The sequence below is a fragment of the Serinus canaria genome, chromosome 24, assembly GCF_022539315.1.
Source record: "Serinus canaria isolate serCan28SL12 chromosome 24, serCan2020, whole genome shotgun sequence".
NCBI classification, from domain to species: Eukaryota; Metazoa; Chordata; class Aves; order Passeriformes; family Fringillidae; genus Serinus; species Serinus canaria.
In genome coordinates this window covers 7,395,772-7,414,683 of record NC_066337.1, presented here as the reverse complement: position 1 = coordinate 7,414,683, position 18,912 = coordinate 7,395,772, and the positions used below count along the sequence as shown (strand labels likewise).

The 18,912-nt window shown below is 41.4% G+C and overlaps 1 protein-coding gene across 1 annotated transcript; it reads right to left on the bottom strand.

Moving 5' to 3' along the window:
• Nucleotides 1-1,059: 1,059 nt before the first annotated feature.
• On the bottom strand, nucleotides 1,060-18,907 carry DDX6 (DEAD-box helicase 6). Its single transcript, XM_050983476.1, has 14 exons — nucleotides 18,757-18,907; nucleotides 16,374-16,837; nucleotides 14,994-15,057; nucleotides 14,425-14,529; nucleotides 13,087-13,216; nucleotides 12,455-12,601; nucleotides 12,091-12,189; nucleotides 11,470-11,588; nucleotides 10,854-10,982; nucleotides 10,428-10,544; nucleotides 8,881-8,944; nucleotides 7,895-7,996; nucleotides 7,001-7,184; nucleotides 1,060-5,411 (listed from the first exon to the last, which is right to left on the bottom strand). The coding sequence occupies exons 2-13, from the start codon at nucleotides 16,571-16,573 to the stop codon at nucleotides 7,009-7,011; spliced, it is 1,452 nt and encodes a 483-aa protein (XP_050839433.1). The 5' UTR covers nucleotides 16,574-16,837; nucleotides 18,757-18,907; the 3' UTR covers nucleotides 1,060-5,411; nucleotides 7,001-7,008.
• Between the last annotated feature and the right edge of the window lie 5 nt (nucleotides 18,908-18,912).

The window sequence follows — 18,912 nt, the reverse complement described above, 5'->3', positions numbered from 1 at the left end:
TAAAGCTATACCTTTGAATACATGTGCAAGTTAGTTTCAATGCAACCCCAGCAAACCAGAACACATTCGGCATTTACGTACTTATGCAGTACCTAATTTCATTGCAACTGTATGTTTTTTATTGCTCCAGTGCCCCCAGGCACTACTCAAAGCAGGACCTTGTTTACAATCTGAAGTACTTAGTTACTGTTATGGTAAATTCCATGTGAATCTTTTGTTAAATTGTTTAACTTAAGCTATCAATTAAGTGCTGTTAGGTTTGCTGTTAAAACTTTATGCATAAACCACTGGTCAAGTCCAGGGCCTAGCTGAGCAGGGGGGTTGACTCTGAACCCTGTGACTCCACTTATTCATTCCTATCCTTACTCTTTTAGCCCTTCTCCACCAGCCTCCATGTTCATAATTTTGGGTTGATTTCTGAGTTTAGATTGGGTATAGCCTGCTTTTACGCTGTGTGCTTTAACCATCTAGGCCACAGCAGAGAGAACCTTGCCACCGAACTTTGCTCTGCTTTCCCTTTTACATTAAACCTGCTTTCAGCAACTTCTTTGCTGGTGATTTTTGAAGCATCTTTAAAAGATTCTTTCCAACCACCAGAACCACAGCACACACAGTGTCTTCTGCAGTACAAACAGCCAGCAAGGCACAAGTCAGGATGACTCTTGATGAAAGACATGAGGACACAGCCCCAGCAGGATCTGGAGTGCTCTTCTGGCCCCTTGCAGAAATTCTCATTGTCAAAGAAGCAGCTAACTTGCACTGCAACCAGATGCCACACAGAGTCTTCTAGTCTCGAGGAGACAAGACTGTGGAGCATTCAACCCTAGAAAAAACAGCTGCCATGTGGAGAGTCTGTGTAGAAAAAGGATGTTGTCTCATGGACAGAGAAGAGCACTTTTCCTTTTATTGAGAGCCTCCTTTTCTTGAGCCTTCTCTTCCAAGGTTGTAGCATCCAATACAGACCATGAGTCTCTATAAGGACACCAGCATGTTTTTCACGCAGCAGAGTTAAATGAAAAAAAAAAAACAAAAACCAAAAAAAACCCAAAACAGAACAAATGGGAGTTCCAGGGAGCTTTTATTGAGTATAATTAACAAAATCAGGATTTTTCCATTCATCTTTTTTGCACTCACAACTCATGAAGCTCTTCACAAGTCAGTGCTGCAACACATACAAAGCCAGAGAAAACACATTCTCAACAAAATCTGAGCTCCACTGGAGAGTTTGCCAATTGCCAATTTAACAGAAAGCCAATTTTCCCCTCCCTCCCTTGACTGTTTTGAAGGACTAGACCATATTCTTTATTGGTTAACAGTTAGAATAGCAACCCCTTGTCTAGGGTCTACTGGATTATGACACTCCACTTGAATTGCAAATTTTTTTTTTCCTTGAAATTAAAGTTCCAGTTTCTTTCAATAAGGGGAACAATGACTATTTTCTTCTCCTGACAACCCTTCCCCAAAATTACTGGTTAAAATACAGCAAGGCTGTATCTTAATAAAGACATCCCTACTCCCCTCCCCCCACCCCCCCTTCCACTCCTCCCTAACTTGTCTACAGCAGAATTTAACAATGCTTCCACGCAGAGGCATTTTAGCAATGAAGTGATGAACTGAGCAAAGCCTACAGGATAATCTGCCAAAGCCTTCTTGTGAAGTTCAGATGCATGCTCTTTGGTCTAGAGACCTGGCTGATTACAAAGATAAACTGTGATTTGAAAAAGATGGACCAGAAGTTCACAGCAAGCAGAAAACTCCCTGCAGGGACTACAGTTGCCCAGCCTCTACCATGGCAGCTGTACTGCTGGAGTCTCTGGGAACAGAATTCACTTTGTTCTCAGGAAGTAATGACCAGCAGCTCCAGCAGCATTATGAAATTCAGCATCAGGGCAAGAACCACCACAACAGCAGCTCAAGAGATGTGGCATGACAACTCTGTAACCTCTCTTACAGAGACTGAGGCAAGACAGCCATCTGTTCAGGTTTGTCTCCTATCAGTCATTTGTAAAGAAAAAAGTGTTCGAAGCATTTTTAAATCCTTGGAGCAGACACCCTCCCCCCCTCATCCCAAATAAAAATAAACAGAAGATCAGAATGAGATGATTTGATACCACCATATAATACAACATGAATTCATGTTGAGCTTCCCTGTTCTTACCCACAAAAAAAAAGTCACAGAGGGCAAGGAAAGATGCTCCCATCTCATTCTGGAAAATGAAACATGTATTTGAGACCAACCCACCCCCCTCCCTTTGGGAAAAGGCCTCGAGCAGCTACAGTGCCCACCTGACAGGGGACACCCAGAGACTGGCCTATAGGTTCTCTCAAGTGGCTGAAGAGTTCTTCTTCGCAGCCACCTCATCCAGTTGGGAAGCTCCATTTCAGAGACTCAAAGAGTGACACTTTCAGACTTCCAACAAAAAAGAAATGCAGAACACATCAGGTCCTCATTCTCATCAACTTTGTCAGAGGAAGTATTAGACCTAGGGCTCATCACTGAAGGTTCTGACTAATCCATCTGTAAAGGCTGACAACCAACAAAAACTGGAGCTCACAAGAAATCTCAGGAAGCCAAGATTTATACACACTCCTTAATCTTCGGCAGGGAACAAAACAACCAAGAAAACCCCAAACCAAAATAACTGAAAACAAAAAAAAAAAAAAAAAAAAAAAAAAGGAAGAAAAAACAAAACAAAACACAACAAAACCCCCCTCACACACAAAAAATAAAAACAAAACAAGAAAAAAAAAAGACCAAAACTAGGATTATCCTAGTCTTCTGGAGCATCTTTCCATTTGCAAGATTGCATCTGTTTGAGATAGCCTACTAGCACCAAAAATAGGCTGCTTCTTCCTTGACAAGAAGCCACCTAAAAATGGTGCCCCCCGATAGTTTAGGTAAGTGCCATTCCTCAATGAGAGGCCAATTTTAAAGTAATACTTTCAAAAGTTCTGTGCTTCAAGAGGGACCATCAATGCATGGCACCAGGCTAACCTACCACAAATCCATGCAGAGCACACACACCCGACTTGACATCGCTATCCTGTTCTTGTTATATGTGCATGCCCTGGTGAGATATTTACATTTTCATGTCTTTGTTGCATTAAAATGATCCCTCTTCTGTCTGGAAAATCATAAGCTGGCTGCAGTACAGGAGCAAGATTTTACTTTTGGTCAAAGTTACCACCCAGAAACTCCCACCCCCCACCCCCAAAAAGCACCCCAAAACTGTTTACATTTAGTACCTGCCAGTCAGATATAAGCTATGTGGCTCACAGAGACCAAGCTCTTGAGTTTGTATTCTAGTGCAGCATTTGCTACAATTATGGAGTCACTGCCGACAAAAAGAAGAAAAACATCCCGAACACAAAAACCTTTCAATCATGTAAAGTTGTTGTCAGGAGGCACCTGGCTTCTATTTATGATCATCAAGGAATGGAATGGCTAGTCCACCTTGCAATTCCAAACTGTTTTACTCCAATTCAAAAAAAGGGTCAAAATGGGGAGAAATTAAGACAATTAAATCCTGCCTCAAAGGTAAGCAAGCATGGTGTGAGTGCAGCATCTGTATATGCAATAAATGACAGAGCAAAAGGGACTGCATTCACCCAGGTGCCTCCTGACAGTGGTGGTTAACAGGCTAAAAGGGATTTTAAAAAGAGTAATTTTTTGATTTGTCTCACTCCTTTTGCCTGTAGATCAGGCCAAACATCAAGCATGTTGGGAGGGGCACAATTTAAAGCAACACTACTTGACCAGAAAACACTTTTCAGCAATATACAATGCAAAATGACAGGCAGCAATTCATGGCAAACAAGAGTAGTTGGCAAGCAGCTTCCTGCAGCTTCTGACATTAACAGGGGTTTGCCCTTACCTGCTCACAGTTCTGCACAGAGGCCCCTCTGGACAGAAAACACAGCAATGCAGGAAGTGAATCAATTCCACAAAGTTCCAGAACTGTCAGTTTATGCACGTGAACTGGTTTTTTTATGGTCTCTCAAACCCAAATCCACACCTTACGCGTATACTGCTCAGCGACACCCACTGGATTTCCCTCACACCATGGTGGAACACAGGTCATGGACTCCTTCAGAGCTTGTCAAGTTCCTGAAGTTTCTAAAGGGCAAAATCAAAGAGCATCCCCCAAAAGGCTGAGCTATGGATTTGGAGGCCTTGGAGCCCCACACGTGATCTCTTCCATACAAGCAGTACAGGACTGTTGCTAGCACCAGAGTAAATCCACCCTGACAAGGGACACTTGTGGTGGCCTGCAGTTCACAGAGGTCAGAGAACTTCTCATTGTTTAGTGTTGCAGAAAACTGAGCCCCTCTCATCTTTAGCTGCTCCCATAATCAGTCTAATCCCTTTAACCTCAGCAACCTTCATCATAAAAGAAAAAGTTATATATGAACCCAAACAGAAAAAAAAAAATCATATTTACAAAGTTTGTACAATATACACATCTGATTTTCTATGGGACACACTGCACCAGAAGAAAGAGGGCCATGGCTCTGAAACAAGTCTACCTATCAAGTGCTGTTAACTACTAATGAAGACTCATGGAAACCAGTCTTTAGTGTTCTGCTAGAGCACAGGGCTTTTCTTATGGCTCCTGCAAAGGATCATAGGCTACTCTTTCCTTCTGGAGCTATGATGCTGCACCTAATCAGCCCAGATTTTAGGTTGGTTTCATTTTAAATACAGGTATTTACAGTTTGGATGAACTGCAGATGCATATCAACTCCTCCAATAAAAAAAAAATTTTAAAAAGTAAGTTGAAAAAAAAAAAAAGGAGTATTACCAATAACCAATACATTTCACCTCCCAGCCCTGGGCTTGAATACATGGCAAGGAGGAGTAGGGGAAGAGAGGGGAACTTTGACCTGAAACCAAAAACAAATGTCAATTCCTTGGGCTGTGTGGGAAAGGTGATATTCTGAATGGTCTCATAGCATAAGGCACTTTGCACGAATAAGTAAGAAGCTCTTTAGCTTAAAAAACAGATGAGTAACCGGGGAGAAGTTGAAATGCACTCAGTCAATAGTTATAGAATTTGAAATAGCAGACAAGCTCGTGTTCATCAAGATTCTTCTCTTTTCAGGGTTTCTCTTCTTCCCTTGCTGACCCTCCCACCCAAAGAAAACAAAATTTAAAACCAGCAGTTAGTGCAACTAATGTTCAATCAGCACGCAGTGCAAACAAGTGGAAAAACAAAAAGACATTCCTCCTTTTATCTTCTTTCTTCCTTGCTGCCAAATTTAAAGAGAAAAAAAGACGAGCTCTTTAAGTCTTCATAGTTCCGAAATGAAAAGATGAAGAAAAACCCACAAAGAGAAGGGTATCCCCAAAGAAACGATGTGTCACAGATCTGGATCATAGGGCTTCACCTTCTGGCATGTGTAATCAAAGCCTAAAAAAAAAAAAAAAAAGAAACAAAACAACAAAACCACCAAAACAAAAAACCATGTAAACCAAACCAAACAAACAGAACAACCCTCGCAAAACCAAACAAAAAAACCCCAAAATAAACAACCAAAGAAATCCCACAAATAAAACAAAAACCAACCAACAACAACAAAAAAAAAAAAAAAAAAAAAAAAAAAAAAAAAACCCAAAACAACACAACAAAAAACAACCCAGAAAAAAGGCAGAAAAAACCGAATAAAACAAACAACCACAACACCCTCAGTTAAATCAGACAAAACCAGAACACAAATTGATGAATCACATACAATAACTATGCAACAGCTCCCAAATGGCAAAGGGCATATTGAGCAGCTCAATACCAATTTCAGCTTTGTAAACAGAGGTGCTACTAAAGCCCTTCTGTACCTGTGGAACATGACTACCTCCTGGTTTCTTGTATTTTAGGAAGCAGCAAACTGCTCTTTGGCAAGGTCCCAGCATTCCACTTAGGAAGCTGTTGCACATTCATTAACTGTTACCATCCAAGAGCCTGTTCCACATCCATTACCTGTTTTGTATTCCATTTATTTATAAACACTAAGAAGGTTCAATCACCAAAGCAGAAGCTTTCAAGTCAGCTTGTTATGACTATCTAGGGCTATCCTTGGGTGACTTCAAGAAGGAACCATAGGTTCATTTTAATGCTATCAAGCAGACTGCTTCTATAGCCACTTTTTTATTTCTGGTCATCTGAAAAGAATTTCAGTAGCTTCGTTGGTATTGTCTTTCTAAATCCTAACCTCTGAGAAGAGTAAACATAAGAATGAGTTTCAGCCCAAACTGTATGGTGATGGATCTTGCATGACATCTTAACTAAGGTCAGATCATCATCCTGCAGCCAGTTTAGCTTGACTGCAGTCCAGGGCAAGTAATCTTCCTATAAAAGGACTTAACTCAGCAACTTTTCCTGAGACAATGATCAGAAAGGGAGCACTTAGATGAGTCTCCAACAGTGAAACCTCATTTCCTGTTGAAACTACATAGACGACCTCAAGTGGCAGCAAAGATGAATCACAGCTTCACTCCCTACTTTGTTCACTTCCAAGAATTCTATGAATCAAAGGATACAAAAGATCCTGGTCCTTCTGGCTGGTGAGGTGTTTACTCTTCGGTTGATGCTCTGTTCTCACAGCTATCCATTTTATTTCCTCACTTTTTGGAGGACTACTTTCCTCTCTGCCCCTCACCAATTTCTCATTTCAGCTTAGCAATACAGAAAGAATTCATTAGGCTACTACTACTCCATCCTGACCTCTCCCAACACCATTACCCACTCCCCCTTTTCCCCATTTTTGATCTCCTTAGCACATGGTCAGCATTTCAATTAAAACAACTAAAAAATACCCATCCCTCCCCCTCCCACCTTCAGCATATCCATGGAATTCCTTGCACTGAAACTCTATTTCAAACCCTTGCTTTCACATTCAGAGCTTTTTCATCACATCAGTTTCCCTCTTCCCCTGAGGTAACACTGACACATCAACAACATTCCTGTCATTCAACACATCACCATTCAGCAAGGCACTTACATACCTGCATGTTTACTGTTTCTCTTCTTCTACAGGTTCACTGTGGTATTCTGCCACATACAAGCTCTTGTCAATGTTGCTTGGTATGGGTTTAATTTCAGTTCCCAACTGCTCCTCAATACTTTTCAGGTTGAATCGATCATCATAGGTGATTAAGTTGATGGCCAGGCCAAGATGACCAAAGCGACCTTGACAAAAAACAAAACCACACACCTAAACTAAACTGAGTTAACATAGGGGCTGACAGAAAAAGAGAAAAAAGTTTGCAGACTGTGAAATTAGGATCATTCTGTGATGTTAAAAATAAATCCAGCCACAGGTCTCTACACCTTTCACATCAAGTTTTGGTAAGCAGTTTTGAAGTGCTGTAGGAGTAAGAAAACTCAGGAGGTTCAAAATGCTCTAACCAAAGCTCCAAGATAGTTACCACCAAAAAGTCTTCCAGAGCTCTTGAACAAGCCTGAACTATAAAGTTCAACTACACCAAGTTCCTTTGGGTTTTGCCTTTCTTCAGGGCATATTCTGCTGATTCCCAGACAGTAGAAACATACCTCAATACACACACAGAAGAAAGCATACATCTCTAGGCTTGAGAGACTCTAAAGCTGAGATTTTAGTATACAATAGTAAGCCTCCTGAGATAAAAGCAAGATATGCCTTTTTTTTTTTTTCCTATTAGATTGTTCAAGCCAGTTTTAAGAGAACAGCCCTTTATTCAGATAATATCCTCAGCAAGGAGAGGCATCTGATATGATACCCAAAAATAAATTTGCCAGAAAAATCAAAGCTATCTAAGGTAATTCTCAAATATAGTAATAAAACACCAAAAGCCAATTCAAGGCTAAAAAGCATCACAGTCATCAGCAAAGTTGCGATTAAAACAGGTCTTTCCTCTTACCTGATCTGCCAATGCGATGAAGATAAGTTTCTGCCAGCTTTGGGAAATCAAAATTTATCACCACATTCACAGCCTGGATATCAATACCTCGGGTAAACAGATCTGAAAGACAATCCAGATGACAAAGAAAGTTAATTTCAACGAGCTGAAACGCTGATAGTATTTAGGGTGTAAAGATAGACAGTGATTAACATTGCTTTGCACTAGTTTCCAGATATAAGCTTTCCTTGTATCAAAGGCAGCTTATATACAATCCTGTTACAGCTTCCTCTTGCTCTGTATACCTTGTAAACATGAATAATGTAAGAAGAAAAACCAAAACCACCAGATCTGCGCACCTATGCAGAAAAAATAACCACAAAGCTATTTTTTTCCACATTACACTATTTCAGAGCAGTTCTTCTCAAGCATCTCTTCACATAGAATTGTGCACTGCCAGTGTCACAACAGACTTGAGATCTGAACTACATTCCACCACCTCAACTACTTCTATTCTGCTTCTAGCGATTTTTGTTAAGATGGCCCAGACATATGTAGTGATAGCAGACGCTGCCAGGTATTGCCATAAACAGGCCATACAACAAAGAACTCAGATCATATACAGGCCAGTCAAAACTACGGAAGTATTTTGAAAAAGTGAGCTATAAACACTTAAAAGAATCAGATAACTTCACATGACCATAGTCACAGCTCTACTGGTATATCATACAGTTTACAACCCAACAACTCAGGGAACCCTCACACGTGAAAATAAAAAGAAAACACTATTGCAGTAAAATGATTTCTTGGCAAGCTGCACCTTCACAAAAGACAAAATTCCTCATGCCTAAAGGAGTGCTGCACGCTGCTAACATGCAGGCTTGACAAAGAGACATCTTACTAAAACATCTTGTTTTGGTTTATTACAGCTAACTGATCTACAATACTGGGCTAATGCACTTTCTATAATAAAATTTAGGAACAGGAAAATGTTTAGGAACTCTCACCAGTGCAAACGAGATTGCGGCACAAGCCATTTCGGAAATCATGGAATACACGATTGCGGTGCTCCTGGAAATACATACATATAAACAGAGAGAAACAAAAAACCAAAACCTACAAACCAACCAGCTCTTACTTTCAGATATACTCCAGTAACTAACACTCAACTTCAACTGCATGCATTTCTCCAGTTGTAGTTAGATAACAGCTGAGTTGAAACAAGATGCCAGAACAAATTTTTTAGCACTCCTTACCATATATTCTAAAGAATTAACTCTAGAGGGTCTTGATCCCACTTCTCAACAAAGGTAATTACCTTACTGTGTTTTAAAATCTCCTATGGTGGCATCAAAACCATCTCAGAAAAGGACTATCTAAAGTGAAAATCACTTCAAGGAAGTTAAACTGATATTTTGACTGCTCTCTTTCTCCAGCCCCCCCCTTGCCAAATTTCATATGTTTGATTCGCTCCTTCAAAAACTGAAGCTGATAGTAACTTCCTTTTCCAGTATGAAGCATTTCCCACTACCAATTCAGAATTTGGGGTGCGATGAGTCAGTTTCCTGTGAAGACTCTCCCCTCACAATCACCTCACTTTAGGCCACACTAAGATTAAATAATATCACTGTTGAGCATTCTGCAAAAACATAGCTGTACTTATCCAAAAAGATAAGTACAGCTAGTTTTTATATCTACTGACTGATCAACAGCATACAAAAATCAAACATCGAGAAACCCACTTCCATATCTCTCTGTTCTCAATAACACCACCACTTCTGTTTCTGCACAATTATTGCTCTGCCTCTGGCCCAGCAAACATTGGCACTACCTGTCAGTTGCATGAGTAGCAAGCTATACTAGGTTACATATAAAATCTTTTAAAAATGTTTCAAAGTAAGCCAGTTCTACACGCATCACTTCAGCCTTCTGACATCTTTTAACGGTGTGAAGCTAGAGGAAGTATTGTACAGGAGCTACTGTACAATTAACAGAAACTTCTGCACCAGCAAAACTGCAATGGCATTTTTTACCAGCAACACCACGGCCACAAGTGTCTGGTCACCACACACTAGCCACAGCTTTCACCAAGAGGTTTGATCCAATCCATCTCCTCAAATTCTCAGATTCTCCTGCAGTCACAGTGCAAGATTACTGTTTGCAAAGCCACAGAGGGCACTCAATGGGCTACGTACTGGGGGTTCTGTAATTTAATTCAGGTCCGTTTTCATCTGAGTTAGTCTACCCTGGCTCCCCATGCTGCCAAAGCAAGGCAGCAGCGCTAAGAACTGTGACTTCTGGCTGCAGTTTGTGCTTACACTGGGACTAATTAACCTGACCTGAACTAGTAAAATACCAACTGGCCACATACACTGAATACTCCGGAAAGAGAGCTGGGATGGGGGAAGGTTGGCAGTGGGTATCTAAAACCAAAGCTACAGCAAAGCAATACGTGTTTCAGTTTATGAAGAACATGCAAACTTAAAGCAAGCAGGAGACTTCATTCAGCTGTTCAGTAAAGCCTGAGGTGGGGTGGAAAAGACTTCATACTCACCTGCCTCATTTTAGCATGGATATAAAAGCAGGAATAGCCCAGCTGGGAGATCTTTTTGGCTAGCAATTCAACCCGTTGAGAGGAGTTGCAGAAAATGATCGACTGGTTAATCTGGAGCTGAACATATAAATAGTGTTCTCAATAAATGCAGCATTTTATTAACAGAGGATCCCAGACACTTCTAAATCCCATCCAGAAAGAAAGCACAGCAAGTATGCTCCTGGTAATTTACATCAGCTATATTTTTGTATAGGAATGTAGCACAGAGATGCTGGACAAGAAGCATGCATTTTTAGCCTAAGATACCATAGCACATTTTGACAAAGAAAAGCTTTCATTAGGCTGCCTTTAAAATACTCAGCCTTATTCATGATCCCAAGAGAGAAAAAGCTTCTGGTATGCTCCTGACACAGCCCTGCTCCTTACCCTGGAAAAGAGTGTATTGAGGCAGTGCACTTTCTGACGCTCAGTGACATAGGCATAGTACTGAGTAACTCCCTTCAAGGTCAGCTCCTCCATCAGATTAATCTCATAGGGTTTCTGCAAATGGGAATTCTGAAAAATAAAGATATTGATAAAGCAGGCAGATCTACGTGCAAAATAGTGTACGTAGTTCCCACTCTACACCACATTTAACTTCCTCCAAGGCAAGGATGCACTACTTAGCTACTCACTCTTCATGCTATGCTGAAAACAGACAGGGTGGGTAAATTTCACAAACAATTACTTACAAATCCAAGATGACTAAGCAGGCCAAACAGGAGCACCCTCCAGAGGCAAATCCACACAGATGATGTAATTAATACACAGTGTAGAAAACAGCACCTTATAGGCATACACCTAACTTCCCATTAATCCAACTGCGAGTCAAAAACTTTCAAACTTCTGTCCTAGACTTAGGCTGATTTAGATTTAAACCTGCGAAGTTTAGATATTAGCTATTTAAAATACCAAGCACTAACAGCTATGTACCACTCATTCACACCCTTCCTGCACAATGTCACCACCATCACCATACCTATAGGGACACATCTCCACTCACCATGAACTTCTGCACACTCAAAGGAAAAGTGGCTGAGTAGAGCAAAATCTGTCTGTTTTTAGGTAGCGTGAGAATTATGTCTTCCATTATCTGGACAAAATCTTGAGACAGCAACTTATCTGCCTGTACAACAGAAGTAATAAGCAGCAAGTTAAAATAATGGCATAGGATTTTAGCCTTTTGGTAACTATGTATTTGGGGGAAGGAAAAAAAAAGTTACCAGGGCTCCAAGAGCTTTTAAACTACTATATTCTCACTCAGAAGCTTGTATGCTATTGGATGCTCAAAAATCAATTTTATATACAATTACATAGTAAGCACAGCTGACTCAAACAGAAACCAAATGAAATGTATTCCTTTGTTGCAGAATAGACTGTTACTCCATTCTTCAGCATCGGCAAAGACAGCCTAGGAAGATTTGCCTTTCCTGTTTTCTTAGAAGATTTACATGCAAAAAATTCCTAGCGTCAAAACAGTTTCTCAAAAATACTGAGAAATGGGGAAGACCTTAAAATGTCTCTAAGCAAGTTTGAATCACTGCTGTGCACCAAAAGACACTCACTGAGACACATCATTCCTTTAACTTGGTGTTAAAATCCCGGAACATTTAACATAAGCAACTTGCCTCATCCAATACTATCATCTGGACATGCTCAACTTTTGCTACTCCTTTCTTGATGAGATCGAGAATTCTCCCAGGGGTAGCTATCACCACATGCACTGTAAGATTAGAAGAGAGAGAAAAAAAGAAAAGAGAGAAAAAAAAACCCACAATGTTAAGGTGATTAAAACTGTCTTTTCTTCCAGTATTCATGGCCGTGTTTCACACCAACACTTTGGAAGAATGACAACAGTATACGAACACCAAATAAGACACTGTAGTCCGTTCTGTAAACAGGCAAATAATAACAAGCAGAAATTCTATGACCCCATTGCAAAAGCCACAAAGAAACAGCAACCTTTAGCATAGCTAAAGTGCTCTGACCTGTATCATCAAGTCTCATTATGTCATCTCGCAAATTGGTTCCTCCCGTTGTTGCCATCACTTTGGCACCTCCCATGTGCTTGCTGACTTGGATACAGATTTGACTGACCTGCAGGGCTAGTTCACGGGTGGGAACAATCACCATTGCTAGAAGTTAAAAACATCACTGTGAGTTACTAGTAACACCCTGTATCTTAAAAAATCATCCTCAAAGGAGACAGAGACTTCATGTAAAACAATGAAAAGCACAGTCTAGGAATTCCACTCTGGGTATCCTGAACAAGACCTAGGAACTGCTTTTGACAAGGCAAATTCCATGCAAGGGTTCTCCAGCCCTTGATGCACCCATTGCACAAGTATCCCAGCCAGCATGCTTGCTTATTACTCCACATTCGCTTTCCAGGGCAAGACAGAAAAATTTACAAGCCTTCTTCTATTTGAACTTCTTGAAAACAACTGTGGGACTTTGCAAATTACACCTCCCCATCATCACTCCCCACTAGCTTTCTCTGGAAGTACAAGGAGATAACATACATTGCCCAATTTCATTAACCAGTTTTAGATTCAAATCTCTAATGTAGTGACTGACACCATTACCTGGCAACAGCTAAGTGTGATCCACCTCAACTGACCTTGTATATTGTCCTTCTTTAAGTCTAGCCGTTCAAGTAAAGGAATGAGGTAGGCTCCACTCTTGCCTGTTCCATTTTTTGCTCTAGCCAAGATATCCCTACCAGATAAAGCAATGGGGATGCTCTCCTCCTGAAATGCAAGGACAGAAAGTGCATGAGCAATTAATCATAAGTCATGTTTCACTGAAGAGGCTGACAAAATTTAACTCCCCTCACTAACAATACCACATGAAAGCTGACTGTTTCATGACCATTATTATTATTACTATTCTGCAACTACAAGCATGACAGACTCACAACAGGAAGAAGTTAAACCAACCCATCAGTAAAGAGTTCCCCAGCACTAGAAGTCTTACCTTGCCTGACTATAAGAAAGGGATCAGGTACCACAGGTAAACCCATACTAACACATTAGGAAAATAGTGAAAAGTTGGGAAAACAAAAAGTGAAGAGAAAGTGACTATCACTAGCAAACTTCTCCTAAGGAAAAAAATTCCCGCCTTAACTGGAACATCAGAACCACCTCAGCCCATGTGATTCCAGCCTCTATATTCCTGTGATATACCTCTCATAAAACCTTCAGCCATCCATGTATTTTTAATTTCACTACCTTTTTCAGCAACATCTAAAGAAATCTCAGCGTTTTAGAAAAGTGGCATAATTAGAATCTGCTTATAAACAAAGTAAGCCACAGTTTTCTCATGCTTTAAAGAGACAAGGTGGTAGAGCTGTGTCAGTGATAAACCCTGAGAGACCATTTAAAAGAGAATTCAACCTTCCACCCCCTGAAGTTTACACATGAACAGTTCTTAATAGAACAAGCCTTTGAAGTAAAAGAAAGATGGAGGTACAGAAAAGTAAACTTGCTAAGATATTATTCTCTCTCCTACAATCCTCATAACTCTTCTTCCACAAGATTACAACAAAACAAGTCAACACTGTGATAAAGCCATATATATATTTTTAACAACTAAAGGTACATAGGCAATGGTAACTCAGTTTTGGAAAATTTATAGAACACACCTCTGGGACTACTTATGTCAAAAGTACTGTTACTGAACAGAGAATTAACAAATTAGCACCTCCAGCATGAAAAGGAAAATCCAAGTTGAATGTCTCAAAAGTGTAAGGCAGTTCCATCACCAAGTCACTCAAGGATTGACTAAGTGATTTAGTTGGGGGTTTGAATTCTTGCTTTTCCCAAGGGACACCAAGTTCTTTCGTTCACAGCTTCAATCTTCCCCAATGATGGCATAAGTATTGGATATTTAGGCACAAGAATGTCAATACATTTACAGAAGTTAAAAGCAGCATCTAAGTAGTCTGTTTGCAAACAACCTGAATAGGAGATGGTTTTTCCCAGCCCATTTCAAAAATTCCCATCAGCAACTCCCGTTTCAAACAGTAATCTTCAAACTCATTTCCTTTTGTGGAGGTCACGTCCTGAATAATCAAAAAAATAAGCACATCCATAAGATCAGGTCACACAACTTGCAACTGTTAATTTTATCTGAAATTGCCTGTACAGGAAGACCACAAATTACTATACAAGAGTTCCCATTAAGTCATGCAACACCTTACAGCGGCAAAGGAAACATTGGCTTTCTCAGAGTGAAACACAGCTCCTGAGTGTGTACAGTGACACCTTCCCATCTGCCTCACATGATGCAGAGGCTGCCTGTGTCACGTTATAATACTAATAAAGTAAGAAATCCACAGGGAGCTCCATTTTTGAGCTTTCCAAGAACAGCATCACTCACAAGCAGTTGAGAGAACAAATTCATTCTTCATTTAAAACAGCAGGAGCCGAACTACTTTTTAGCCCCCATTCAGGACAGTATTTTACCATTGCGATCTCTCCCACAAGTCTTATTTAATATTTATTCCTACAACTCAATAACGCTTACCGAAGTTTTGATTCTCAAATCCTTTGGAGGGAGTTTTAAAGTCTTCTTCCAGTCATCACCAGGTCTATAGCAAAATAAAATGAAAACAGATTTTTAAATAATGAATATTTTTATTTTGCACTTTTTTTCCTTAGATATAGTGATGAACATTTAATATTTTTACCTCCTCACAGCTAAAAGCGCCTACACATATGAGCTCAAGTCTTCTCTGAGCTAAGCAGGATGTAACAGGCAAAAAACTGCAAACAGACAAAATCAGCTGTCTGCCAAACAAATCTGAGAAATCTATATCCAGTCATGATTCAGGTTCCATTTTTAGGGCACTGAATCAAACAGCAGAACAGATATAAAAGTGAGCACTTAGTCACGTAACAGAAACTGGCTATAATAAACCCACACAAGGATATTTCATGACTTAAAAGAAAAATTCTCTTGCCCAGGGAAGATCCATTCTTAATCCCCAAGTAAGGTGAAAAGGTAAAAAACACTTCTGGTGAAAAAACTTAGTAAGCAATCACTCCACTTGTTGACCAAACTTCATTTCCTATCAGAGAGATTTAGATACCCATCCTCTCTTGAAAGCCACTGTAGAGTGGAGAGAAAGTCTTTCTCATCACCAGCCCCAGGAAGTTATGCGTGAATTTTGATGAGTTTAATTCAAAACATTTATTAGAGTAACCATGTAATACATTTTTATAAAATGGGGGGTGGGGGGGGGGGGGGGGGAAGAGGGAGCAGGTTAGGCAGATTTTAAGAACACATTACCATACCGTCCAAGTATTTTACACCTTTTAGAAATTCCAACCAGCACACTTCCAAAACTAGCTAGATGGGAGCAGCATATCACAGTGGGACTGTATCCTCTCAGCTCAGCCTTTGGTAAATTAAAGCCAGAGCATTACAATGAGGAGATCAGGTACTACTATTTCAGATCAGTGACAAAAGATAAGTGACTTTAAAGCATTTCTCACCACGGGAAAGAACTGCAACAAACTAAAAGGCATAAACAATTAGACTAAGACCAGGTGGCATTTCCTCCTCAGTCTTAAACGTCAGTTCAGTTCCTTCCCACTCCTATACTTCCCTCTTGCACCACTGCCAAAAAGCAAAAAACACAGGATTCTAAAGCTAGGTTACATCTGACAGCGGCTCACACTCAGAGAAGCACAGCATCAAATTGGATTTTCACAACAATAACTGTTGGGAGAGAAGCTTGCACAGGGAAATACAGCATTTTTCATAATGTACATGACAGGACACTTCTAACCACCCATGTGACAAAACAAGAGAAGAGAGCATTTTCCAAGTGGGAATCCAAGAATGCTTTCCCATACACAACTTTTAAACATTCTTTTCATGGCAGCCAATGCAAACACTTACTTAATAGTGGTGGTCATACTCTGTGCTTGCTGTTGAGTGCCATTATTGATTGTGTTGGCATTTTTCAGCTGGTTCATCTGTTGCTGAGTTTGTGTGCCTCCACCTCCTGGGCCCCCGCTGGGTTTTACAGGGCCTCTCAACTGCCCATTCTGACTGGATAGACCCATTATAACAGGGTTCTCTGTTCTGGCCGTGCTCATGCTTTTATCTTTAAAGATGTCTTTTTAGACTTCAAAACTTTGAAAGTCAGTACAGAAACTGTAATAACAGTTTATTAGACTCTCCAAAATGAAGAGATAAATAAGTCTTGCTCAATATATGAGTCCTTTATTGCAATGCAGGCAAGCACCTGTAAGTCACTCAAAAGTAAAGCAGTAACTTGCTCTGATGCACTGTGGAACAACTTTTTTTTAAAAAAAGCCCTCTATTGAAGTTCAGTTATATCACAATTCACTTGCTTCAATCTGAAAGAGAAGCAGACAATAACAATTAGTATGTGGACTTCTGTCAATGCAAATCACATCAGTTTATTCGTGTATTTTAGAAAAATTTCTTCCCAGGCAGTGTGCAACAAAAGTACTTCCTTTTCTGTTTCCTCAGTGATAATTATAAAAATATGCATCAAACTTTTTTTGCCTTTCTAGAAAGTGTTGCCTAACATCTTTAGACACCAAAGAAAACTTCCCAAGTAGTTGTACTTTCAACGACCTTCCACTACCTATCCCCTCTCATAAAGTAACCATTAAGCGTATCAATTGCTTTGATGGCTCTTCAATTCCCCCACAAATTCCCCCACTTCCAGGATGCAGCCAACCAGCCCTAAAACATGAAAAGTAATATGCATAAGTTTGTGACAAGAAGCAAGACTACAATAGCAAGTGGACATTCCAGTTAGAACTGACAAAACCCTTACATTACACTGATTACCCTGTTCAGTTTGAATGGGAAATATAGACTGTGTAAACCCAAAACTAAAGCTTACACTCCTACCCCCAGTTTTCAACCGGGTATTGATTTAAGGCTATTCAGAAGAGTGAAGAAACAACACCATTATGCTGAATTGAGAGCAGCTGCCTCTTTGAGTCAAAGTGACTGAGCTTGAACTGAGGCAGTAACGCTGCTGGTTATGCAGCTTCCTGCTTGTGATCTTACCTTCCTGCTGTCAGCGACAACTTATGTGGTTCTCGGAAGATAACATTTCATACACATGACTTAATATTGACTCTGTATTTAACAGAAAGGTTGTAAAACTGTGGAAAGACAATACAAAGTCTGCCCCTTACATAAAGCAAACATGGACCAGAGCTAAAGACTCCTTAAAATGGTACCAGGGAGACAAAATGTCCCTAGTCCAAAATCTTTTGGAACAAAAAGTAGGCTCGCCTTGAGCATCTGCATCTAGGGAAAACACAAAGGGAAGACCAGAGGACTACTGCTTCCTAACCTCGGCATTCACAACAAAATACATGTTTTCCCAGTGAATAAAAAGGCACATTGAAGAGCATTTCAAGAGAGTGGAAAAGGAATTCACATTTCCCAGCTGTTTTAAGGTGTGTCAGTGCTGGGTTCCAACAAAATTTTAAAGTTTGCAATACTAGGATTTTCTACTAGTTAACTTTCAAGGCATGCTCGAAAAGGTATTTCTCTTGGTCATTAACTTCGTAAAAACCAGAGGAGTTACGAAGGTAGCCAAAGACGCCAATGAGACCCGACTACTAAGGCCGAGAAGTTCTCCAACAGCGTAGGAAATGAAACCTCTGTCCCTTGTGCCCACACGCTCGTAACTATCCTTTAGAAGAACACAGGGTAAAAAAACCGGCAAGTCTCACAGAACCCAAAAAAATCTCCCTGTTCCGATAAAAGAGACGCCACCATTTCGCAAACCAGCGGACTGAAAAAAAAGGAGCTCCATCGCATATCTCTGCTCTCCGGGCGCGGGCGGGCGGCCGAGGCATCAGCTCCGGATCTTTCCTTTTCCGTCGGCTGGGCCCGGCACAAAGGGAGCACTCGAGGTGCTCAGTGTGCCCGGTGAGCCCGGGCCGCAGTGCAGAGCCCCGGGGCAGAGCGGTGGGCCCGGCGCCGCCCGCTGATCGCAGCTGCGCCACAGCAACACCTCCCGCCCGCGAACAATGGAGCGGCCGCAGTTTGCCGCCTCAGCCGGGGGGGAGCGAGAGCTGCCCGGGTCCGGCCCCGCCCCAGGGGTCTCCCGGTCCCGCCGCTCCCGGTGCGCCCAAGCTCGGTCCGGCCGTCCCCGCCCCGCCCGCGGAGCCGCCAGGCCCCGCTCAGGCCCGCGCTCTCGCCGCAGGCCGCGAGGCGCGGCCCGCCAGCAGCGGCCCCCTCGCCCTGCTCCCACAGAGCGGTGCCCGCCCTGGCCCGTCCTCACCGCCACCAGCCGCGCTCCCCCTCGCCCAGGTACAAAATCCTCTCGCTCCCCCGGTGCCTTGTTATGGCGACTCGACGCTCCAAGATGGCGGCTTCCTCCTTCCTCCTGTGCGCCCTCCCCCTCCCGGCGGGCGGCACCGCCCCGCCCCACACGCAT

Bases quoted from the DNA above. Each gene is read 5' to 3' on its own strand.
- DDX6 (XM_050983476.1), bottom strand. From the start codon at position 16,573: ATGAGCACGGCCAGAACAGAGAACCCTGTTATAATGGGTCTATCCAGT. The intron at 15,058-16,373 runs GTAAGTGTTTGC...ATTTTGCTATAG, and splicing joins AGTATGACCACCACTATTAA to ACCTGGTGATGACTGGAAGA. The intron at 10,983-11,469 runs GTGAGTGGAGAT...TTTATTTTTCAG, and splicing joins TGAGTGTGCAGAAGTTCATG to AATTCCCATTTGCAGAAACC.